Here is a 26,822-nt window from a genome sequence, read left to right as displayed (position 1 = left end):
GTAATAATCTGCACGTCAGGATGGCTGTACTCAGTTGGCCATTTATTTTCATAAGTAGAAAAGCACTTACAGATGCAGGAGCACTTAGCTACACGTGTGTAAAACCGCAACACTTCCTTCACACCTTATTCTAAGCCTTTTCCCTCCAAACGCTTGCTCCAACTAACATGCTGAACCCGACTGCCCCCTATAGCTCACACACCAAAACCACAGCTGGGAGCAACACAATATACCCGTCGCTACAATGTTTTAACAATAATTACCATTTCATTAATACAACTATTGCCTTCTCCCCATTTCCAGAAGTAAAATTGAGGTTTTTCATATTTGTACAAATACATAATTTCATATTTGTTCAAATACATAATGTGGATGCTTATTATCTTGTTGAATTTCATCCATATTGGTGTTTTTCATTACATAAGTGTCAAAGACAAGTCCTACTTGTTGCTGTAACTTCTCACTGGACCTAACACAAAGTTGTAGTGTCGCAGCACCAAAGTCATCATCCGGTAGCGGGCAGGAACTCGCTCACAGTGGGCGGTAGTTTGTGACAGTTGACATTTTTTTCTACCGACACCGTGAAGAATGTTGACACCTTCGGTAATGAGGCAATATATATTTGGCGTCCTCTCAGCGTTTCCTCTTCTCAGCCCAGCTCCGGTCATTTCTTTTCGTTTTAAGTAGTTTCACACGCTTCACACACATTCCTGGTCAGTCTTGCGTCATCATGGAACAGTCCATTGTAGTGTGGGGATGAGAGAGGCAGATAATGTGAATTTAGCTTTCAGATGGCTTCCTTTTTTATTCTGTTATTTGCTTGTTTAGTATACTAACATAATTATACATAAATATAGTTTGGGGGTGCTGCTGGCTGTGGTGGCCCTGGCCCGTGCTGGTCGGGAGCTCCCTACTGGTTGGGGGCCCAAGGCAATTGCCTGCTTTGCCTTAATAGTGGGTCCGCCCCTGGCCACACCTCAAGTTTTGTAGTGCCTCCTACACTGAACACTCTCGCTGTAAATAACGTGCTTCGTAGTACACACAATTTGCCGATGGCAAGCAAACAACACATGCTTTTTATGAGACTGTTCTCGTAATTCCATCTTAAATTACAATAAAAAATTCAGTATATACAGGAATGTAACGAAGCTCAGTGGTAGCCTTGTCCGTTACAATTTTCCTGATAGCAAATTCCAGAGAGTTTGATGTTTAAATGTCAAAGTGAAACATTAGAGCAAGAATACAGTATGAATATAAGACAATAAAATACAAGTTGTTATGGGACTATTCCAAAAAAGCTGTTAAGATAATAAGGAAAACCACCATGGACACCAAACCTCACTCTAATCATGAATAAATGAGCAATTTCGAGGTTTTCAACTGTCTGATGCTGGGGCTCGCCCTTCAAGTAATCCAGTCATTATTAACACGGTCCGTCTCTCCTTTAGTTTGACTCACTCTGCAGTATTTATTCAGTTTGATGTGAACCCTAATTATGACATTCAAGCCCCTCTCACAGAATAACGTGAATCAAGCATGGCTGATACAGGAGCAGCAGGTTCACTGTAGTGGTTTTAGAGCGTCTCCCCTCACTAAAGATGCAACAGGCCGACAAAAACGTGGTCCCCTCACTGCTCAGAGTGAATGGCCTGTTTGTTCAAGGCTCTCAAGTGCTGCTGGAGTCTGTCCCACAAGACTAGGAGAAGAGAAGGAGGAAGGCTGCCTTTTTAAAAGACATGTTCATCTGTCCTCTTATAACAGGAGAATTTGAGTCAAAGGTGCCATTTACAGTATAGAGAAGTAGGTGCTGCAAGAGGCGCAATGGACAGTTTGCCTATGTTCAACAGGCACGTGGGACTGTCAAAGGTGGCACTATGAAATGGATCTGTGGATGTTTTCATACATTTGAGCAGAGTGAAGACATATGGAAAACAACTGTGTTAAATGCAATGAATACTAATCCAACATAATGATGGTTCAAAAGGTAAAAGCTCAATGATAACTTAGCTCATACACAGTCTCACCACCTATTTTATGGATGGCCTCTAATTTAAACGACATTATTTTTGTTCCATTAAGACCACACTTTTTTGCAGCTAAGGCCATCTTTGCTACTTCCTTGTCGCACCTTTATGGGTGACTGCAGTGCAAGCGCCAGTAGTGACATTTTCTTATGATTTGAGGCACATGTCTGGACTTGCCTCTTTTCCCAATTAACTGAGGAAATGAATGCATGTTTGGAAGATGAGGACACGTCTTGATGATCGCCATCAGTGCCACAAGAGCACGCCATCAGCGGCGGTTACCAGTAGAGGAGACAAAATGAACATACAATGGAAATAAATAAATATCAAGCATTCCTCTTCCCACATACTCTCCTGAAAAAGAGACCATTCCAACCCTCTAACAGGGCTGGGTAAAGCGGAGTGGTGCATTCTGGGAGTGTCAATGCAGGAAGCTATCTCAGCTCTGGTGCGCCCTCCTCTGTTTGTTATGGACTTGAGGGCACATGGACACCATTTTGTCTCGCTCCCCTGGCTTTGCGCAAGGCGGCTTGGATGCGGAAGTGAGTCCGAGATTCCATGGAGTAGTTTTTGTAATTTTGCCTGTAGAAAACAATGCCTGATTAGTGATTACATTCATGATTATTTTATGCCATTGTTTAAAGGAAGGATGTGAACAAAGACATGTAAACCTTATACAGTGGAACCTGGATATTAATGCTTCTTAGAATGCAACTACATTTTCTGGAAAAATAGAACGGCAGGCACCTGCTTTCACCTTTAACACGAAGCTGAGATTTCGGCTGTTTTTCCTTTAAATGTGTTTACTTGTTCATATATCTCGACCTACACACACATTTGTCCTCGTTGTTACAATATGGTTATAATAAGTCAACAACAAGTGGAAAGTGATGTGAAGAGTGGATGAGTACGCAATGTATTGTTTTTAAGTTTGAATACACTTATTTGGACACCCTTAAGACAGGTACTTAAAATACTGCCTGTACAGATATTAAAGGTTTGATGATGGCAACAGTCTGAGCTTTGAATACAATAGTTTGATTCTCATTATTTTTATGGAAAATTTGTTTGAAAATTCAAACAAATTGGAGGTGCACTCCGGACTCGAGTGTGTTAGACCGTGGAGGTTCCACTGCAACCCACACTTAAGCACTGGCTTACTGAAATGTATTTTGATTTGGTCACTCACTTTGCTGCTTCTAGTAGTTTTACTGCTTCATCATTTCGGCCTTGTTCCAGACACAATAAGCTGTGCTCCAACATTGCATTGGGAACCAGATAGTGGTCATATTTGATCTGTGTCTCGCTGAAGATCAAATAAATCAAATCAGAAAAGAAGAAATCAGTGTGAATACAATCATTTTTATCAATAACAAACACTTGTCTCCTACTTGCAGAGTACTAGAGTAAAGTAGTGTTCAGCCTCCTCATGGTGTCCCAGGTGTTTGAGACATAGTCCCTTCAGGAGGCTCAGCAGACACTGGTCATCAATGGAGAACTCATTCCCTGGCAAAGGTCCACACAGATTACATTTATTACATTTACAGACAATACCCATCCATCCAATATAATGTGGATGATAATGGCTTCATACTTTCCAGGTTGTCAAGTTTCGCATGGGCCTCATTCAGCGTCTTCAGCATGTTTTCAGTCAGATCTTTGTGTTTGCCGATGATCGTGTAGCCGTTCCAAATGTACATCATCTCCTGGACAGGGACCACAAATACCAGAACAAACCAACAATCAGTCAATTGAACTAATCACTAAAGCCCAATTTCAGCAACACCTCATCAAACTGTATGTCCTAAATATGCATGCTAAGAGGTCCATGCATTGTTACAGCATCCATGGCTTTGACTGACAGAGGTGTGTTTAAATACTATTGTCCATATAGCATGTCACCAGTTGTGTAAAATAAAAGCATACCGTGTTACATGAATGGAAGTAGCACTTACAAGTGGAGGAACAGGAAGAGGAATGGGGCTTTCTGCTAGGTAGCGGCGAGCCTTCCTGATGGCAAACTTCTCTGTTGGTAAAGACTTGCCTGCAATTTTCTGCTTCAGCCCATGCACCTGCCTAGAATATAGAATATATACGTTAAAAAAGTCATGATTTACTCATTAATATTGACTGATATGTTTAACATTTGCTATATTTCAAAGTTTTAAAGTTTTTTGGGTTTTTTTAGATCTATCAGTTATTTATGCCAGATTTTGCCAGTGTCACCTTTAAAAAGAAGATTATGGCACAGTTAATGATGCTTGAGCGGAATATATACAAACTCAACCTGAACAGAGTGAGCGCAGTCTCCCCGAAGGTTAAACAATCATCCTCCGTCAGCATGCTGAGGTAGGCTGCTTTCATATACGCATAGGTGGCCTGAGGGAGGAAAAGAGTGGTTACTGCTGCAATCCAATATTTTTTCCAAATGAAAAGCAAAAAAAGATTATACAGGGCACAAAAATGTCCCCGCATTTTTATATCCATGCTGCTTCCTCAGCAATGGGGCCTTATATTGTATTTTATCTAAATGAAAGAATATGTAAGGATTGTACTTTTTCTCTCAGTAATGTCTGCCGTCACATAACTCAGCATGTCAGCCGTAGGAGGCCATTGGGCCATTATGGAGTGTGTAATTGCAGTAATCGACATGTGCTGAAAAATACAATTTGGAGTTAACCAAAACTTATGAAAATATGCCTCAAAAGTAAAAGAAAACCATCGATATGCGTGATACTGGCAAATCTAAGACTTCAACTTAGTGAGCATCTAAAAGCATGTTTTGCGTTGTCTGTAGTTTTTTTGTAATGTCTAGAGGGTTGTAATGTTCTAAACTCATTTAGAGTTTGTTAAGAATATTAATTCATTTTTTTAGACTCACGGGTGAGTCCTATCCCAGCTAAGTTGTACCCCTTGAGTGGCGGGATACACCCTGAACAGGCAATCACAGGGCACATATACAGTAAACAAACAAGCATTCACACTCACATTCACACCTATAGACAATTTTGAGTCTCTAATTAGCCTAACATGCATGTTTTTTGAATGTTGGGGGAACCCTTGAAGCCTTGATCTCGACTGTGATGCAGATATGCTAACCATATACAACAAAATATAGCAAAGTGCCCCAAAGTTCTTGCTATTTCCCCTAAAAAAAGTGCTACTCGGTGGGGATGAGTTGTATTTGAAGGGCAGGTAATTCCTATAGTATCTCTCTTCCTCTTCTGTCTCAACTGATAACTCAACGGACAGCACCAAATGAGAGTAAAAGCAACATCTGTAATCTGTACTCTAAATTCTGTCAAGAACACATTCATGCAGAAGACTGCCCACCTTGGACCAGGAGTTCTCCTTGCTGAGCAGATCAGCGTAGAAGTAGGCCATCTTCCAGTGCCTCTGATACGTGAAGCACCACATCAGCTCCCAGTAGCACATGTGATGGAACTGCTTCCACTGCTGCTGAGCCTCGCAGCACTCCTCAAAACGCTTGATAGCCTGACAGAGACACACAGAACAATCATCACTGTGTTTGGGTTATGGGTTCTCTTTCACTGCTATGTTCAATAACAATCTCATCAGCCCATTTTATGATTTTACATAAAAAACATTATTTATATACAGTATATATACATATATATATACTGTATATACACACACACACAACCGGTCAAACGTTTTAGAAGTGATTGATTGAAATTCAAGTCGTTCAAGTTAAATGAATAGCTTGAAATCGTTCAAAGGTACTGTAAGTGGTGAAGTGCCAGAGTTTAAAAAAAAAAGGTAAAGTTACCCAAAACTGAAAAATGTGTATTTCAGAATTATACAAAAAGGCCTGTTTCAGGGACCACAAAAAGGGGGCAACAATTTAAAGCCTTGGCAGTTGGTGCAACTAATTCCTACAGGTGTTCCAAGTTCTGGAGTCCCTACTAACTCCTCTGCATAAAAACAGTGTTCGGAACACACTGTGGTACTATACCCTCCTAAACATCAGTGGAACAGCATTGTACTGGAGAAAGTAATTTGTTGCTACAAAAATGGCAAGAAAAAAGGGAATTAACAATGTTACAATGTAACAATTAACACTTAAAAATGTAGGTTGTTCTTCCAGAGGTAGTGTATGTATGTATATATGTGTGTGTGCGTGTGTGTATATTTATAATGTTATTTATATAAAATCATGAAACGGGCTGATGACATTGTTGAGGTGTATCTGAAAAGTAACAGGACTGGGTGTGCTGTATGAGCTTTGGGCAAAAGAGGGATTAGCAAATTGTGTTATCATCGCTTCACCACGACAATGCACCTGCTCACAATTCTCTGAGCATCCGGAAGTTCTTGGCCGAGAAGAACATCATCGTGCTGGAACAACCTCCCTATTCACCTGACCTTGCTCCATGTGACTTTTTTCTTTTCCCCAAGCTTCAAGGGGATCAAGGGGACCCGTTTTGAAGACATGGAGGCCATCAAGAGGGCTATAACGACGGCGCTAAGCAGCATTCCAGAAGAAGCCTTCCAGCAGTTCGTAGAAGCGTGGCAGAGAAGGATGGAAAAGTGACTTGAGGGGGATTACTTTGAAAGTGAAACCATGTAAACTGTTGCTTGGACTTAAAATAAATTGTTTGTGACACCAGTCCCGTTACTTTTCAGATACACCATGTATGTAAACAACCATGAAAAATGTTACAATAAAGGATTAACATGTAAAACATTGTCAAATCTATTAATACAAGTATTTTACTTACAGCATCCAGATTGCCTTTGATCTCCTCGATTCGACCAGCGAAGAACAAAAAAATGGATCCCTACAAGAGAAACAACTCACATTTTCTTAGTCACATGGCACAACACAAAAAACAACACAGCAATCTTGAAAACAACTCTCACACCTTAGGGTATTTCTCCAGAAACGGTTGCAGCAGTTTTTCTGCATCTTCTACATCTCCTTCTCCAGTGCCTGCAGCACAAACATAAAAAGTGCAAAACCAAATGATGAAAGAATGTGCTGCCAGAGGCCTCACAGCATGTGTCTGTGTTTTTACTTACCTAGTATAAAGCTCATGAAGGTGTGATAACAAAGCAGCAGCATGTTACATAAGAAGGACCTGAATGTGCTTTCTGCAGAGCCCTCCTGAAGCTGCTGGAGGCCAAATTCCTGCACACAAATACACAAAGACATTATGAAGAGATTTTGTAATTAAAAAATTATCGGTGCAAAGCATTATTTTAGTTGTTAAGTACTGTATGTGTACATGTCTATTTGATATGTGTGGGCTATTTCAGGCAGAAGTAATTTTAAAAGACTAAAGTGGAAATATAAAAATATTATCATATTTATAGCAGTTTTGACCACTGTTGTCCTTAGGACTTGCTGCCAATCATTGCCAATCATTACAGCCAGGATGCTCACACTTCTTCAGCCTGCAAGTTACTTTTAAAATGACCCAAAGATCTACCACTTACTATAAACAGAGAATATATATTTAGTATATGTATAAATATGACTATTTACATACATTGTACATGTATATCTGGGGTGCACACACTTTTGTAGCATGCATGTAGCAAATCAAAATGACATACGTACATATAAAATCTAACCAGCAAACTTTGAAGCGACTACACTAAATACTAGCGATTACTATTTCACATTTCCAGTTTCAGAGTTTTACAGGTCAACAAAATAGGTGATATTCAATAATTCACAATTCAGTTCAATATGGCAATGAAGATAATTATTAGGGCAGTCAAATGATTAACATGATTTTTTTCAAATTAATTAATCATGATTATCACCATGTCATACTATGTCTGAAATATGCCATTTTTTACTGTATGTTATTGAAAGAAAGATAAATGACAGGGCAGGATTATATATATGTATGTATTAACAGCACCAAATTAACTGAAAATTTTAATCAAGTTAAGAGGTGGGACAAATGTCTGAAAATCTATTTACCTAACACAGTTTTTTTTAATAGAATATTTGAATCAGATTTTAACTGTGTTATTATGAGCAATGAGGAGTTGCGTTCATAGACACCACATAATTTAAGTTGAATTCACGTTTTGAGTGAATTTTCTGGGCTTTCCAAGCATTCTTAAATGCAGCAAATTGTATTTCCGTATTAAGAGTTACAAAGTGAGTGATAAGAATATGCACTTATTGTTTTTCTTTGCCCCCGCGACCGTAATTAGGATCAGCGGCATAGAAAACTGGCTGGCTGGATGTTTTTCTTTGCATTTCTGTTTATTTAGACCAAACATACACACATAATAAAGACGTTGTTGTGATGTTCGGAGTGTCCATGAATGCATCTCGTGGTCTGTTGAGTGACAATGAGGAAGTGTCGTTGACAAATGGACTAAATGTGTTTGTGAGTTGGAGACACATATAAGGTGTTGGAATTGCACTGCTGTGTGTTCAGGTCAGAAAAAAAGTTATAAAAGAGCATCAGACTCTGTGGGGATATAGAGATATACAGATAAAAAAAGTGGTACAAAATGCAGAAATAAGAAGTTGTTATCGCTTTATTTATGCAGGACATCCTGCTGTTTTCTAGGTGCAACTGTAGTCTTTGGTGCTCATGAGCTAACCACATACAGTCAGTGGTTTTTCTCAAAGCAACCCATCAACCAGTGGTGTGCAGTCAGGGCCAGCAAGGCCCTCTCTACTGGCCTCAACACTATCAGAAGCACTGACATGCATTTACAACTTTATTTCTAGTATTTGTTTCATGAAATTGTATTAATTCATGCCAACAGTCAATTATTTTCATTCCGTAGCATGTTTCTTGGCTGCACTGCTTCCAGTAGTGTATTTGTATCTTCGATTTTTTTTGTCCAATCAGATTTCAGCTTCTATGTGTTGCCAATGTTAATCTAATCCGCCCACCTTCAGAATCAGGAGTGCTGGTTCATGTCAAATACACACCATTAGCAATGGGGCTGTTTTTTTTTATGGCAATCAGACTTCAGAGTCACCTCTTGCACCAGCAAGCCAGCGCACAGTGACATCAGCACTTTTCTGTCCTCTGATTGGTTCATCAGAGCAAAACTGTTCAACAAGCCAGGTTACGCCCACAATTGTGGAGTAAGGAGGAGGAATTGACATCTCTGGTGAGTAGTTATTGGATATTGGTGAGATGTTATTACATATTAGATAACATATTCTGTTTCGAGACCCTGGCATGGCACGTTTTTTTATTGTCATTTTTTAATGATAACCTTTTTTAAATCAGTGTATACCAAAGAAAATTCTGTCCGGCTCAGGTACCAAATGCACCCACTACTGCCAACTGTCAATCAGCTTTAATTTAGGAGTCATCCATTACAGTAGCTCTTTTAACAACATGTCAAGGGGAACTCACTTTATTACCAGAGAAGCCCACAAACTCCAATAGCTTCAGCATCCGTGTAGGTAACATGGAGATCATCTGCAGCAGGAAGAGAGACAGCTGAATAAAAGCAGTTTTATGTTTAAAACAAAGCTTACTTTCAAGGAGGTGTGATTCATCTACAATGTTTTATTGAAAATCATGAATTGTACAGGTCTAACAGTAACTTCAGACATCATGACTATGTACATGATTACATACAATTGTCCTCAAAATGATTAGTTTTTGTGGAATGGTGGCCCACTCTTCCTCAGCGGAAGTCTCAAGCTGGGTCATGTTGGCCAGTTTCCCAGCAATCACAAGATGGTGAAGAAATGGTTCAAGTACAATAATGTCAATGTCCTGGAATGGCCCAAGTTAACGTCCTGACCTGAATCCAATCAAGAACTTGCGGCGAGACCTGAGTGATGGCTAGGAAATTGGCTAAATCTGACCCAGCTTGAGACTTTTGCCAAGGAACAGTGGAACCCTCACAAGGACAAACAAGTGCATGCAAGGCCACAACATTTAACACCTTACCAGATTAAAGGCTCCAACTCCCAATTTGACTCCGCCCTCAAAATGACCATGATTGTCGCCGTGACAATACCCAGTGGACTGGAGGACTCTGTGAAGCTCTCTGCAGAGAAAGGGAGGAAAATAGATCAGCAAATGACATTTAACAAAGTGAAAAAAAGGTTTAGCCTCTCACTTGTACGTCTGGTAGCTATTCCTCACTTTGATTCCTCCTTTGATAAAACTGATCATATTTTCGTCCTTATGAGAAGAAGGAGTTGAAGGATTATATACGGTAGTAAAAAACACACATCAACACGATAGTAGACAAATTGGAGGCCATAAGGTATTGTTGGTAGGCAGGGACACTGACCTGCAGGAAGGTGAGTGCTGCCCTTTGCAGGAGGCACTCAGCATAGCAGACTTCAGCGTGGAGCTCATCTGTGATTAAAAATAATTTTTAGTTATCTCAGGCATCCAGCAGGTTAGTAGATCCCAGAGGTGGCAGTACAATTACACACACACACACTGACCTTCTGTGAAGTTCTTGGAGAAGCTGGACTTCTTGCGGTGCCTGATTAGAAGAGCACACAAATCACTTTTCTGCCTTTCACCCCTGTGCTTTTCTTTTTCTGTTCATTATATTGACTCTGAACTGTAGTGAGATGAAGTTGCCACCAGGTGATGACTCCAGCATTTACTTGCTAATCTACAGCCAAAACTGCTCACACCCAACAATGCTGACTATCAAAATCAGTAAATATGAAGCAATAAAGCACAAGTTGTTCTTATGCTGCATGCCAACATACACTTTATACCTATATAATAATAATATTAATGCCACTACAATACCTATAAAATGCCACTAGGTTTGCAACCACCTTCCTGTTCCCACTGATTAAATGTCTTTCAGGTCGCTTTTTATTGTAGTGGTTCTCTTTATACTTGTACAACAATATTAATAATAATAATGTTTAAATGTCTCCCTTGGGCATTTCTGTGTGGAGTTTGCATGTTCTCCCCGTGCGTGCATGGGTTTACTCCGGGTACTCCGGTTTCTTCCCACATCCAAAAACATGCAGGTGAGGTTAACTGGCGACTCTAAATTGTCCATAGGTATGAATGTGAGTGTGAATGGTTGTTTGTCTATATGTGCCCTGCAATTGGCTGGCGACCAGTCCAGGCTGTACCCCGACTGTCGCCCGAAGTCAGCTGGGATAGGCTCCAGCATGCCCCCGCGACCCTAAAGAGGAGAAGCGGTATAGAAAATGGATGGATGGATGGATGTTTAAATGTCATTTAGGTGACAAAGTTTTATGATGGCAATAGTTTCAACATGGAACAAAATTAATTTCCTTACATTATTCCTGTGGGAATTTTTTAACAACTTGGAATTAAACGACCATAGCATCATTGGACTGATCTTCTTTGATTTTGAAGGCTTTACTATATTTTATATTCAATGCAGACTAACTACTTGATTGCAATTAAACTTGCGTAAAAAAATAGGTCTTGTAATTAAAAAGTGTTACTGCCAACTTTCCCTATTCGTTCTTTGGTGTGGGACAGCGGAAGAGCTCACTCCCCTTAAGCTGCCAAGGAAAGAGCATGGGGAGCATACAGTATGAGAGCGTATGACATATGCCATTTGTTGTTGAGGTAACAAAAGATTATGCCATTGTGCTACCTAGCAACACAATGGCAAACAGTGAAATGGACATGAAAAAAATACAGTGTATTAGAATGTCTCTTAAGTCGTACATTTTTGAATTTTAAGTATAACATTTTTAAGAAAAATATGCCTAAAAAATGTAAACATGGAAGTTGAACCATGAATACTTATTAAAGGTTTTGTAAAGGCGATGGTTTGTCCCAGGAACAGAACAAGAACAGAACAAGTTATATTAAACTAAAGGTCAGAATTAATTGTCTGGCCACTGGGCTGCATGACTGTCATGAAAAGTCAAAAGTTTCACCGTTGACAAATAGCCTGGGCCTCCTTCATGGTGTCCCCTGCCTCCAGGATGTGTTGGGGATCAAAGGTCATCATGGCCTGCATTTCTAGGATGGTGGCGTAGGTCAGGGCATGGTACATGCTGTCTTTGGTTCTGTGAAAGCAAAGAAACCCACATGGATCAAAACCCATGTGCTTTCTGCTAGAGCATTGGTGTGATTGGTTACATGGAAGACTTAACACCACACTTCCAAAAACAAAAGAAACCCTCCCACTCTCTATTTACACTTGTGGCTGGTGGTGTTTCACGTCACACCCTGCATTAAAAACTTTGCTCTTACGCGCTGAAGATTGTATTGTGTCCGAGTAGCTTTACTTGTTCTTCCAGTTGTAAACCATTACCAAAACAATTACTAACAACTGAATCAGTCTTCCTGTACAGTATGCAGTATAATTGTATTTCAAACCAACCTGTTGAGCTCCAGATATACAGCATAATGCATAGATACTTTCGAGATACAATAGTTTTCAGCTAGAGGTTCCTTACTGCACTGCACCTGCTCATCAGGTCAGTGTTGACTGACCAGAAAATAGTGTGACACTTCCAGAGGGTAGAGAGGAATTGAGTTAGAGGCTGTTGATTGATTGTTGTTGATTTGGACATCATTCAGACAGTGAAACTTTTTCTTCAATGACTATGTATTCATTTTAGGATAAAGATGGTGACGTATACAGTTGAATGAACACAACATTAAAAAAACTTAAGATAGGTTAGACTACTTTCAGCTTCAGTCCACTCCTTGGAGTCCTCATTGTGTCCAGTCTTTGTTCTTATGGTGTTTATATGAAACTGCATGAGCAAACATTATGTGTTAGGAATAGCATAAGCAAGCTAAAATATCTAACAAGGCTGTTGTGAAACCCTTTAGGAAAGAGCTGTGAAGGGAGTTGGATGGCTGGTTAAAAATGGAGGAGAATTCCAAACATTTCACACGACAGCGCGCCAAAGGTTTTTCAAGCATATCACTCCAGTTGTCTTTTCTCTCCACTGGCTCCCGGTACATTCTAGAATCCATTTTAAAGTCCTCCAGTTTGTGTTCAAGGCCATTAATGGTCTTGCTCCAGCATACTTGGCTGAACTTTCAACTGTCCGTCACCAATCTAGGGCCCTGCGCTCTTCTGAGCACACAAAATTGGAAGTCCCAAGGACGAGATAGAAAAAATGGGGGGAACGCTCTTTTGCTGCCTTTGCCCCCAAGCTGCCTTCCACCCACGCTACCGTCTATCAATGAACTTTTTAAATTTCATTTAAAAACTAATTATTCAGACTGGCATTTGACACGTGATGAGTATAGGTATTTTACATGTGATTCTGTACATGTACATTTATTTTGGTTTTAGTTGTTCTTATTATATCTTATTTGATCTTAGCCTGTTCTCATTTTTTTGTAAGCTATTTTTATTCTTGTGAAGCACCTTGGGCACCATTGGTATGTTATAAGGTGCTATACAAATAAACTTTGATTTCATTTGATTTAAAGCCAGCATGATTTCTAAACTTGAGTGAGAGGTTACATGAGGCGCAATCTGAACGTGAGATGCGATCACATTCAGGTGATCATCAAAGAGGTGTCATCGAAAAAGCGCAGCTGTGCTTCCACGCTCTCTGATAACACAGGAAAACTAGACTTCCCACCTACACACCTCAGTACTTTCTATGGAGTCCCGATAGAAAGCATAGAAAATGGATGGATGGATGTATGCATACTGAAAATGACAAATAAAAGGAATTGGAATGTGATCACTTTGTTTCCTTATACGTCATTGTTTTCAGTAATGACACAGTGCAGACATACTGTCGTAAAAAAAAAATTAACCACTTAGTTAAATACCAAAGGACTGACAACCCTGTGAAGCAGGAGTCGGGAGCCTTTTTGGCTAAGAGAGCCATGAAAGCCACATATTTTAAAATGTATTTCCGTGAGAGCTATATCATATTTTTTAACACTGAATAAAACTAAATGCCTGCATTTTTAAGCAAGGCCAACAATATTAGAATATCATAAGTCTTTGAATTAATTTTTTTTATAAGCATTGTTATATTGAAGCGATCCAATAATAAATAAAATACTTCTTACCATGAATGCAATTTCTGGTGCTGCATGGTTTTGCACCGTACTCTGTATCTTTCTTTATTTTTGCCATCTTTTTTGTCAAAAGGGTTTGTGCTGCAGAATTAACTAGCTGACTGTTTGATTAAAGGAGAAAAGTTTACTTCTTGACCGCTCAATGACCCGGGTAAGCTACCACATTATCCAATAATCAAGTTTTGGTGTCTGACCCGGAAAATATGGGAAGGACAGCTGATTAGCTGATTAGATTAGCTCTGGACACCCGCATTGCAGTAGAAAAGGGACGGATTAAAATAGATTAAAATAGTAATAAAATAGTTTTATCTTTTGTATGTTATTTTTAACACTGATTCCTATAATGTTTTATTTTAAAATATCAGCGAAGAAAAATTTCAAATCAATTTTATCGTGTTAAGAAATGTCTGAGAGCCAGATGCAGTCATCAAATAAGCCACATCTGGCTCCTGAACCATAGGTTTCCTAACCCTGCTGTAAGTCTTTAAGTAATATTTGGTATGCATCTAAATTATAGTTAAGTATAGTTTTTTGATGATGATCAGACAGCTTCAGTCTCTATTGAAGGCCAAATCTGAAGGCCTGCATGTCACCTGTGTCATCGCTATCTTGCTTGCTAGCTTGTGAATGAATTTGCGGTTCCAAGTAGGAGGACTGCAGCAATATGTTTTAACAAGGATATAAAAATGCTACAATACAGTGGAATGGCGCCAGGACGTACAGGCAAGGTCACAGAAGAAAATACGCGTGAGTGACTTAATAATTTCTTGTGTCCTACCTGTATGTTGAACATTAAAATTCAAACGAAGGCTAAATTTCATTGTAAAAAAAATGAAGTTGGCTACTTCGCGGATTTCACTTATTTCAGGCTATTTTGGGAACCTATCCCCCTCGATAAACGAGGGGAACACTGTATTCCCACGTACAATTCATTAATCCGTCTATGTGGTAACGGCCCGTAAAAAAAAAACGCGGAAATAGCGGTGGGCAGGCAGATGCTGCAGTTTGCTTATGCAAGATGTTGTTTACAGCCATGTTGAGAAGCCAATTCTTGATGCTGTATCCATTAGTTTCACAACAGATACAGTATGTGTTAATTCCACGACAGCAGATATGTGAAGTTATCCATATCGGTATCGGTTGCTATCGGAATCGGAAATTGAGGATATCGGCAAAAAAGCCAATATCGGACATCCCTAATTAAGTGTAAATTTTTACATTTCCTTGGTCACCAATGTTTATTTTTTGTGAGAGCTACTTTTAAAAAAAGGAAAATGGCCAAGAAGTACTCATTTTTGTAACATTTTCATAGCTTATTTCAACCCAAACAAGCCGAATATGCTTGTTTTACCAGACATTAAGAAAATGCTGGTATCCAAAACTCATATTTTGTATTTTGGAATGCATTTCTTTCTAGTATTCTCACATTATTAACTGAAAATCTCAATGAAAAGCAGGCTTGCAGGCGCCTTATGTGGTTATGGGGGACTCAGTGGTGCCACGGGCACCACGTTGGTGACCCCTGGGTTATATGATATGAAAGGGGGAACCATAAAAAGCAAGTATCGGCATATGCCAATACCGTGCTTTTTCACAGAAATTGGCCGATACTGATCAGTGGCTGATCGATCGGAGCACGCCTAGTCCATGTAATCGAATCTGAGCTGACGATTTACCTTACTGTATTTACATCATTCAGGTATTTTCAACTCAACAAACCACACTATAAAGATGTCAATCTTGCTCAGATACCAAAATAGGACACAAAGCTGTTCTTGACTGAAAGTAACACTGAAAAGTACAAACTGGGCTGATGGGCGTGGTCCAGGAGGTAGTACAATAGCAAAAGTGTGATGATGACTCCGATGACCGAGGAGAGAAAGAGCACTGAACAATGTAGTAACTTGATGACATGGTATTGGTTACCAGAACTGGACATGATGCAACAGCTGTTCATCAGCTTCGAGCAAATCTGCTGTATGTGGACATACATCGATGCCATCTATTGATCACATGTGAGCAAAGCATAGAACCCAGAGCTTCACAGGGCACATTTTATTTTGACATCTCTACGAGGAGGATCATTGTTGTGCATATGTGTATTTCTGTCTATTGTCTGTCTAGCATTGGCTGTAAACTGAATTTCTCCGGGGGCTAATAAAGGACGTCTTCTTCCTCAGTGAAAAACACGTGATAAAGAAAGTTGAACTAGGGCAAGCGGTAGAGAAAATGAATGGATGGGTGTATTATGTTCCTTCCATTCAGGATGCATCATGAGCTGAGAAGTAGCACTCGTAATGAAGTGGGGCGCAGTGTGCACTCTCACCGGGGCCTGAGGCGAGCCTGCGCCTCCTCAAAGTCATTTTGGAGGAAGAGATCCAGGGCGGCCATGCAGTCCTCCAAAGCCAGCGACAGGTCCGACTTCAAGCACCTGGACAAATAAAAACAAACACGTGAAGTGGTGGTTTAGATAGCCGTACCAGATCTTGTCATTACTAAATTAAACACATTATACAGACGGTCATCCATTGTCTATACCGCTTATCCCAGGTTGGAGGGATGTGGACTCCACACGTGGACACACCAGTCAATCACTAGCCTGGGCCGTAACTCAAGATCCTGCTCTAATCCAACTTCGCCTTTTGCATAGCCAAACCTCACACCCATGTGCCTTCCACACAGATGCCGTCATGATATTGTTACAGCTCAGATACTCCCACTGAAGGTGGACTATTGCTGGAGTAACTCTGTACCCCATTAACCATACCAGTCATATTGCTTCTTCTGCACAAACACACCTCATGTCAATGTTTCCTCAGATTCTGAACATCCAAATTGAAACCTTAATGAGCATTGATTAATGACTCATTAATCAATTACTTTAAATTGTGTTGTTAGGTTAATTGGAGACTCTAAATTGTCCATAGGTATGAATGTGAGTGTGAATGGTTGTTTGTCTATATGTGCCCTGCGATTGGCTGGCGACCAGTCCAGGGTGTACCCCGCCTGTCGCCCGAAGAACAGCTGGGATAGGCTCCAGCATGCCCCCGCGACCCTAAAGAGTAGAAGCGGTATAGAAAATGGATGGATGGATGGATGGTGTTAGGTTTGTTTCATTTTGGTGTTGTCACCTTTTGACCTGTGTGCTTCTCTGTAGATCCCTTCACTCCTTGAGTGGGCGGCGCCACGAGGCACACCTGTAGCCACTTGGTCATCAAGGGCTCTTAAGCCACATGGCTGCAGGAGGAGGACGTGGGATTGTACTACTGGTTTGTTTGCTCCTGTGCTCTTTGCCTTAAGATTGCTGTGTCCTTTCAAAGTCTGTTCCACGTGCTCCTTGCCTCCTGTGACGCCGTCTGCTCATCAGTGAGTTGTTTCCTTTTTCCACGGTGCCTTTTTGTTTTACTACCTTAGTTGCACCGTTCTACCTCAGTTTGGACTCAGAAGTTTTTGCTATTTGTTTGTTACTTGGTTCCTGTTCAACAAGATTAAAGATATTATTTTTACCTGGATTGTGTCTGGCTCTGCATATTGGGATCTCTGCCTGACTGCACGTAACAGATGGATGGTGTTTTGAAACAATTGAGGCAAAATGGAGCGCGTTACTTGGCTTCAACCAGCAGAGGTGCTGTTGATTAAGTCTGTTTGCTGTTGACAAAAGGAACTTTAGCCTCACTAGAAGTCTACACTTTTTATACAGAACCCATCAAAGCAGAATCATACAACTGGATGCGTGATGACATCAGCATTCGCGTCTGGTGTGATGTATACAATGCTTACAATACTAGTGTTGGAAAAGTGAGTCGCATGTCTGAAACTTCATTGCAAAATACCCTTTCATACTGACGCCATTGTGTGTCTTTTGCGGCATCATTACACGTGGGTGCCATTCACACAGAACAGCGACAATGGAAAAAAGCTAGCTTTTCGGGGCAGTGTGAAAGGTGCTAATTTAAGGTCAGCTGCGGGAAGTTAAGACAACAACAACTTTTTCTCTGCAAGCAACCAGGTCACTCATTAGGCATCTATTGACTCTTCACACATTACAAACAAGAAAACAGAAGAAATCAACCTCAAAAGACCCGCCAACACAATTACCAAGCTAAAGAGAAGTATTCTTGTGCCGTCTTTAGTAATATGCATAGGCATAAGCAGTATTTTTAAACGTAAAAAAACCCTGAATGATATGTCACTGCATGCACATGACCCTCACGTGGAGAGCATATTGTAGGGGGCCACGCTGTGTGCACAAGCCTCATTCAATTCCTCAATCAAACCGCCTACTCTGGGTTCAACTACAGGGTTGATGATTGCATTTAAATGGGACTTTTATTTCTCCATTTAGGCACACAGCGTGAAAGCGGCATCGACATCACTATAATGGGATGGTGCGTCTGTCTTTTGTCATTTAGCTTCTGCCAACTTGTTGGTTGGTTTGGTAGCGGTGCAGTTTCTTATACATTTAGCTGTACATATGTCATGTAGCTATGTGTTCACAAATTTTTATGTTGTGCTCTTGAGCCACAAACCACAGCTTTGTGTGCCGTGTCTTTTTTTTCAAGCCACTGTATTGATCACATGAGCTTGAAAAATTGTCCTCAATTTACAGGAAGTGGAAAACACCCGATCAGCGGGGCCTCTTGAGGATGTCAGAAACAAATATCTAGAAGAATATGAGAGTAGAGGCGGCACAAACCCAAGTACAACTAATCTGTGTAACTGATGACTAATATACAGCTTTCACTTTACATTCCTGACTATTAGAGACACAGAGGAACTCATACACGCCCACACACTCTATAAAAGGAGTGCATACACTAGTGTAGCATTGGCTAATGACATGCGGGTGACTGCTGTGTTCACCATATGACCAACAACAGGTTGGATTGGCTGAATTAAAGGGAGGAAAAGGGAGGAAAAACAACAGAACACAGGATCGGCCTATTCTACAAATGACAATGCCCTCATCCATAGAGTACCAGGATTCCCTTAATGGCTTAATGAGCATGATAACTATTGGAGTCATGTGCAATGCATTTTAGACCAAAATATTACACAAGGCTTCTCTACAAATTAATATGCTTGAGAAAGAAGGGCTTTTTAAAAACATTTTAGAATGTTACAAAAATAAGTCATAATATTGCATCATAGTTTCTTCTAGAAAAACGTTCATGATGCCAATGATATGAGAATAAAGTCTTGATGTCCATGAATGAATGTCAAAATTGCCACACAAACTGAAGGTCAACAGCCTTTTTACTTTTTTGAGTTCATAATACCATAACTTCATTACCATAAATGTTATTATTGTAATATTAAGAATATAATAAACTTTTATTATAATATGCTGTAATATTAAGACTATATTCTCAAAAAATAGTCATCATAGTAATAATAACTATTATTATTAATAACAATAAATTAACAATAATTATTTATTATAATTCATAATAATCATCCTCATAATTCTATGACTTTGTTGTTACAGTATTATTATTATAATTTTTCAGTTTGGCTCGAATATTCCTCCATACAGGCAATCATCAAAATGAGCAAAAAAACTTTATACTCTTTCCTCCTGTAATTTCTCACACCATCTGCTGTCACATACAAATATTTGCTCTGAGCTAAGGGGTAAACAATTAATAAAGGAGTTTAAAGATGAAATTTGCTATCCTGTTAAAGTGGATGCACAAGATAATCATGTGCAGAATGGACAAGAGATGTGATTTATGTAACCCCTGAAAATCAATATTTACTCTAACCTTACAATACATGAGACTGAAAACATTATCTGTGATAAAGTACAACACAGTATGTTGGCACACCATCAATTATTTAAATACTTGATGAATTCATGGCTTAATTTGGAGAAACCTATTCTTAAAAAAATAATTTGTTAGTGTTAAGTGTGTCTTTGTCACTTAAAATAAATTATTTCTTTTTAGTGCACAAGTCCACGCCCAACCTGGATGTGTTGTATAATCAATGTGATCATTCCTCCTGCCAGTTAATAATACCAGCTTCACTGGAGGATAGAAATAACCAAAAAGACTTAAATTAATCCATAAAGTTAAAGCCTGTTACAGTGACAAGCCTAAGACCAGTCAGTCGTAGACATGTGAAATACATAATGCGACCCATCCTCCTGCCAGTAATTATATGCAAAAGCAGTAAGACCGTGTTCTATTATGAAGTGTTGCCGCATGCAAACCTTCACTTTTATACATGTGATGTGTTTTTTCTTTGCAAGAAATCCTTTGTGTTGATATGCAGATCACAGCCTTTCACCTAGGCAGTGGTCTATGCCCTCCGGAGTGTGCTGTCTAGCTTGCTACTTGAAAAAAAACACAGTATTAGGATATTCCTCATGATCAAAACTAACCTTAAACCTGAATTGACACCACAATTAACTGTTAAGGCAGCACAGTGGACTTTGTGTTCGATAACTTGGCATAAAGACGACAATACAAGTAAAGATGTGTGCAGGGATGGCTTAAGGATTTGTTATGTCCTTAGAACTGGAAACCAACTCTACTGGTTTTCACAGAAAAACAACCGAGACTGAATAAAGATGACGATCTGGAACGAGACACCACCTTTCAGCTGCAAATGTGTGAGTTCAGATGTGATATAGTGTTGACAGTGCATGTGATTTATTGTCATTTCAAGCCATCACGTTTGATCATGTGGGTAGATTCCCTCCTTGCACAAAGGCCATCATTATCAATCAAGCAAATGCACACATAAAAACACTTAGTAAGCACAGCAATGATTCACATGCACACCTCTGCACAAGTCCCTACACTCTGAGAGTTAATAACATCTGTTTACCAACCCTGCCTCTAAGCTGCCACTGCGACTACTATTGGATATTTGAAGGCCTCAGACGCACAAGATGCGACACAAGGGAATTTTTAAAAAAACAATCCCGGCAAGTTTGTCCACATGCCTAAGCTGCGACACGTGGATTGTTCTATGATAGCAGGAGAAAAGAGAGAAAACTAACATGCCATGTTATCTTGCAGCAAAGGTGACGTCTCTTACCCGTTCGACAGAGGCTCTCCTGACATTTTCATGTGGCAAACCGTGTGTGTTTGGCACGGCGCAGGAAACTAACGCAGACGAGCAGCTAAATGGACCTTATGCCTTTCTCCAGCAACGGGAGGAAAAGCAGCAGCAGGACAAGCAGTGAGAGAGGGAGGGGATGGGAGGAGGAAGAGGAGGAGGAGGAAGCCATCACAGCAGATACAGCACCCTGATAATAAGATCAGGATGACTATGTTACATCGCACAAGAGGACGCAAATGCTATGTGTGCTATGTGTAAAACACACAACTACATTTGGCTCGTTATCCCTGAATCCTAACCAAACCATAGCCTTTAAAATATTATTTAAAGATGCTTTAGACAGAAAGCAAATGCTGGTATCCATAACTCACATTTTGTATTTCAGAATGCATTTCTTTCTAGTGTTCTCACATTATTAACTGAAAACTTGAATGAAAAGCAGGCTTGCAGGTGCTTCATGTCGTCGTGGTGGTGCTCCAGTGTGCCGATACCATGCTTTTTCACGAAAATCGGCCGATAGTGATCGGTGGCCGATCGATCGGAGCACCCTTAGCTTCAGAGCAATATTCACAAAGTACAATAACATTTACAAACATGACAGAAAATTACATCATACCATCAAAACATTAAAAGCTAGAACTCTAATGTAAGGATGAGAACTAAAGGTAAGAATTGCTTCCAAATGTATCTCCATCCATCCATCCATTTTCTATACCGCTTGTCTTCACTAGGGCCGGGTAGTAGTAGTAGTAGTAGTAGTAGTGTTAGGAGATTTGTGATTTCTGAGTGTCTGTGAACGTGACAGGTCCTGCTTGTATTGGTGCAGGAGGAGGAGGCCAGTTGCATGGACAGTAGTCTGTTTTGTTTTAGCAATAAAGATATTGTTGATCGACCACCTCCTCATCCTCTTTACTATGCCCGTGTAATACAATTACAATTACAATTACAATTATTGTAATACAATACAATCTTTATCCTTAACGATGGTCACGGCAGTCAAGCGATAGAAACAAGTTTGGCCAATATTGAGCACAAGGTGTATTTTTCCATAGCGCATGGCACTGTAACTAGTTCTCGAGCAAGTCCAGTGTTTATGGACCAAAATTACACATACGTGACCACAAAACGCCAAAACTCGGAACATTGTAACTTCATTTTGCTCTAATACACAACTCTTACATGTAAAGTGGAAGTCAAAGACAGCCATAATTGTACAGCATATCGACCAGAATTTCTGCTCCAATTCTGGTGAATGTATGCACTTAAAAGAAAACTGCACTTTTTTTGGGAATTCTGCCCATCATCCACAATCCTTATGTGAAACATGAACACATATTTCTTTCCCTTTTCTGTGCATTCGAAAGAGAGAAAACATGTAAGCTTGAGGGAGCTAACAATGGACGTCATGGGACTGGCTGAGGCCTGTAGCTCAGCCTCCATATATTCAAGCTTAAAAGATAAAGTTGTGGTTCCTCATTTGTCCAAAAGTAGTTGTCGGTGGCAGCTCTCACAAAGTCTGCCGTGATTATTAATAGCACAAACACACTGTTTCTATGCGGCTGTTGTTGACGGAAGTAGCGTTAGCTCCTATCGGCTAGAGTTTTTTTTTTTAAGGGCTTTACAGTCGAAATAGCCCACCCATTTCAACGTAGGATCCCATGACACTTGCATGACATTTGCACATTCTTGTGTCTTTGTTGTGAGTTTTATTTTATATTGGCAAATCTATTACTTAATAATCATTTTATTAATTTTATTGAAGTATTTAAATGTAATTAAATATGAAAAATTTAATTACTATTCTGTTCAACGTGGATGTCACATTCCATAAAAATAAAAAGGTATTGTTTTTGGACAAAATTTTCCTGTCTTTTAAGTGCCAGAACGGGCATCATTTAAGCAAAGGTATCGGACAATGTGTAAACAATACCCAAAACTATTTATCAACCGTACAGGTTATATTTTAAGTAACATTTTAACATTCTTAACTTTCATACAAGTGTAAAAAGCGGATAGTCGCTGTATAATCAAACTAAACAAAAACCTACTTACTTGCTGATGCCATACAATAAGCATATCCTTTTAATAGCTGTAAAGTAAATGTTAGATACCATCAACTGTGTACTGGCCTTATTACCACAAGAAAGACTTCACACAGCTGACTTTGCGGTGTACGTTATGGATGTAGACTTACTGTCACTTTAGCTCTTTTGCTCAGTTTCCAAAACATTATGGGTGTTTGAATTTTTACAGTCTCCTGCACTGTACATTGTACACCAATTGTATACGAACTGCGCAATGTGGAAAAGAGAAAATACTGCACATGTCAAGTAAAAACAATCCTCAGGTTATTTGTGTTGTCAAAAAAACTAATAAACAACACAACAATATTAAATAAGGAAAAATGTTCCCTCTCATCCCGTCATAACTTTAATTATTCACACAGCAGAGAGAAGCTACACCAATTCCAATGACCTTCCAGCAACATTTACATCAACATGTCACATTGTTGTGAAAGTGTCACCATGGCGACACTGTCTGTGGTCTTACCCGTTGGAAGGGTTGGTCTCTTGCTGAGCATCTTTATTGTCTGGTAAGTGCAACCTAAAAAACAACAAAAGAACAGCAGAGGAAGATCATCTCACGGGAAGAAATCCATCTTAACTGCCAACAATTGTTTGGGAAAAATGATCGTGGGGCAATTTTAATGTGTGGAGTCTTACAGCTCTATGGCCGGTGGGTTTTGGAGCTGTATGGGCGGTTAAAGTAGAAGAAAGAAACAATCTTTTGGGGGGAAAATAAATAAATAAAAACAGGCTCCGCTGCACATCTTAAAGCCTGGAGCTCTACCAGCTATCTGTCCGTGAGCTCTTGGCATGGGAGCTGTACATTGGTGAATAAGCTGACTTAGCATAATGTTGCTGTTAAAATGTGCCTGAAATGTTAGTAATGTAGCTCACATAGCTATGCTAGTGTTGCTAACATTGTGCCCTCTTTTGGCACACCGTAACGCCTTAGTCAGTGACAAAGTCGCTATGTATAGCGAGTACAGGTGGTCCTCAGGTTAAAAAGGAGTTGTGTTCCTAGACTGTGATGTAAGTCGAGAACTTTTGGTTTAAGTCAGATCTTATACCTAAAATATACCTTGATTAACTCCCTCGTCATTCACACTGTACACAGAACACATGAAGGACAACAAATACAGTAACAAACCACGAAATACACCAAACAGTAATGAAATACAATAAAAAAGTAATAAAAAAAATAAAAGCTAAAACTTTCCATCTCATAAGACCACTACACTTACTTATTACTGTCACTTTCATCGGAGCAGATGCTTTAACATATTCAAGGATACTGTAGCGACCTGGCAATGATGTGTAGTGTCAAAGGGTTTGGTGATTTCCAAATATCTGTGAACGTGACATGAGTCCTGACTATGTGTGTGGGTCTGGTAGGAGGACGCCTGTGTACAGAGGACAGTGGAGTTTGCTGATGTTGTTTTGGCGTGGTCCAGCCAACCGTAACCTGTTTTGTTTGGGTAATTCTGATCAACCGTCTCTTCAGCATCCTTACAACATCCGGGTAGACATTACAATAGAATCTTTATCCTTAATAATGGTCGCAACAGTCGAGTGTTGAGAGTAGTGTAGCTTCACGTGAGCGACAAATAGTATATTCGTCTGCTGTAACTAGTTCTCAAGCAAGTCTTGTGTTTATGGAACAAAATTAAGTTTTGAATTCATTTATGGGAATGCGTAAAAAACCACGAAACCGAGGACCTCCTGTCCACCATGTTTGGAGACTGAAATGCAAGCACGTATCACTCTTCTTAAAGAGCAGCAGGTGCTGCTGTGGGCCCCTCCCCCATCTCAAAGCCCTCTCAGGCGGCTCCGTCTTGTTTGTGACGTAAAAAAAAAAAAAAAGAAGCAACAGCAGAAAGCTGTACTTCGAAACATGTTTTTTTTAAACTTACTTTTTGTCTGTGCCACAATGTTATTTCACTCTCCTACAGGGTCCATTACAATAACATGCACATGCTTCAGGCCAATTGTGCAGATAAGACAATGATGCCACCCCCGCAACCCACCACCACAGTCCTGTGGGAAACACCGGATATGCTCCTCTCCATATTACATTTCATCAAAGTTATTTTTTATAGCTTACTTGAAGTTGCTGATGATGGGATCCAAATCCGGAGTGTTTATGACTGATAACCTGCAGCAAAAACACAGAACGTTGTCATGAAAGTGCTCTTTTACTTTAATTTGCAATCATATTAAGCCCTAATATGACATGTCCTCCAGTTGCTAAAATGTCAAACCCTGGGGTACTTCAACTGTGTGAAGATGTCAGCATACCCACTCGGAGAGTGTGCACCATCAGGAACGTCTTGTGCCTGCATGACATCCCTGTGGAGAGGTCAAAGGTCAACCGGGAGCGACAGAGCATAACAATGGATTCATGATGGTGAGGAGACGACGATGAGAACGACGGCGGCGACAGAACCAATCTGAAATTGTGATAAAGGCCCAGACTGACAAATTAAAGCCATTTAAAGCATTGAAACTAATCATTTATGTTTGTTACATGTGCAAGAACCACGTCAACAGGAAGCAGCTCCAAAGTAATGCTCAGTTTCAATGAATCTAATTATTATTGATGTGGTAACGCAGGGCTGTTTAACTGGCAGCCTGCTGGCCTCATCTGTCCCGTGAATGACTTCAAACTAGCCCGTGAGTTCAGTTCAAAATTCGGGAGCGACTGACATTTTTGTAATTTTGCAAATTTCCTAAAAACACTTATCATATTATATAGATGAACTTAGACACATGAACATATTTATAACTTTGTAAACATAATGCCTGGGTTTTGATATTTTTATTAAATGATTACGACTTTATGACTATAAGCCATTTGGTGAGCTAAAAATGTGAGCACTGACATTATATCAAATATGAATAAGCCTATACAGTATGTAAACACAATACAATATATATAAAAAGTAATAATAGTGTTATGACAGTATGGGTTGTGTCGTGTAAAAACCCACTGTGTAGCAAACAAGCCTGCTTGACCACATCAGGCTGTGTGCTATGTTGTCGAACAGGCTGTAAACTGTCAACACAAGTTTGCTTCGTCAACTTCCTTCCTACACAGCACACGATAATGATTTAATTTGAATACAATAATAAAAATAACTTTTAAAGATGAAGAGTGACGATTTTCAAGAGTTTGCACGCGCTTATTTTTTTTTCCATTTTTCGACTTTAACTTACATTTTGCTGTCTTTCCCTTTCACACTCCGTCTCCACTTGATAAAACTCATTCCACGTCGGACAGGGTGGATTTAGTCGGCGGTCTGGGACGTGGAGGAGCTGCCACGGAAATCTGCCTGACAGGAATGACTAAGAGTGCCGGCCGGTCGCAAGGACTGTCTGCCTCTTCCTCACTCCTTGTGACGTAGAAAGGTGCTCTGTGGCTCTGTATGGCTCTGATGACCAGGAACGTGGGCTGCAAAAAAAAAAAAAGACATGCCGTAGTTGCTCGTGTCTTCCGGGTCTCAAAGATAGCCGTTAGTGCAATGTACGGATGTCCCTTCACTTTTTCAAACTAAATTAGCATTTCGGGAAACACAATAACTAAACTCGAAACAAATCAGCATTGGCAAATTAGCACGTGCGATATTGAATTCTAATAATTTTGACAAACTACTTGGTACGTAACATAGTCCAAA

General features: G+C 39.9%; 1 protein-coding gene across 3 annotated transcripts; it reads right to left on the bottom strand.

The window, feature by feature from the left end:
* Positions 1-26,822, bottom strand: ttc39a (tetratricopeptide repeat domain 39A). 3 transcript variants are annotated; one of them, XM_054790394.1, is made up of 21 exons: positions 26,365-26,822; positions 25,447-25,497; positions 25,253-25,303; positions 23,636-23,689; positions 16,341-16,445; positions 11,890-12,021; positions 10,447-10,487; positions 10,287-10,354; positions 10,110-10,174; positions 9,938-10,037; positions 9,392-9,457; positions 7,068-7,176; positions 6,911-6,978; positions 6,767-6,826; positions 5,358-5,519; positions 4,312-4,403; positions 3,980-4,100; positions 3,619-3,730; positions 3,416-3,530; positions 3,214-3,330; positions 4-2,606 (listed from the first exon to the last, which is right to left on the bottom strand). In XM_054790394.1, the coding sequence occupies exons 1-21, from the start codon at positions 26,412-26,414 to the stop codon at positions 2,492-2,494; spliced, it is 1,854 nt and encodes a 617-aa protein (XP_054646369.1). In that variant the 5' UTR covers positions 26,415-26,822; the 3' UTR covers positions 4-2,491. The 3 variants fall into 3 exon arrangements, with proteins under 3 accessions (XP_054646370.1, XP_054646369.1, XP_054646371.1); XM_054790396.1 differs by having other exon boundaries at positions 25,451-25,497; XM_054790395.1 differs by lacking the exons at positions 23,636-23,689; positions 25,253-25,303; positions 25,447-25,497; positions 26,365-26,822 and adding an exon at positions 21,062-21,188 and having other exon boundaries at positions 1-2,606.

The sequence above is a fragment of the Dunckerocampus dactyliophorus genome, chromosome 10 (assembly GCF_027744805.1).
Source record: "Dunckerocampus dactyliophorus isolate RoL2022-P2 chromosome 10, RoL_Ddac_1.1, whole genome shotgun sequence".
Lineage (NCBI taxonomy): Eukaryota > Metazoa > Chordata > Actinopteri > Syngnathiformes > Syngnathidae > Dunckerocampus > Dunckerocampus dactyliophorus.
The sequence above is the reverse complement of the archived record's forward strand: the minus strand, read 5'-3'. Positions and strand labels throughout refer to the sequence as shown.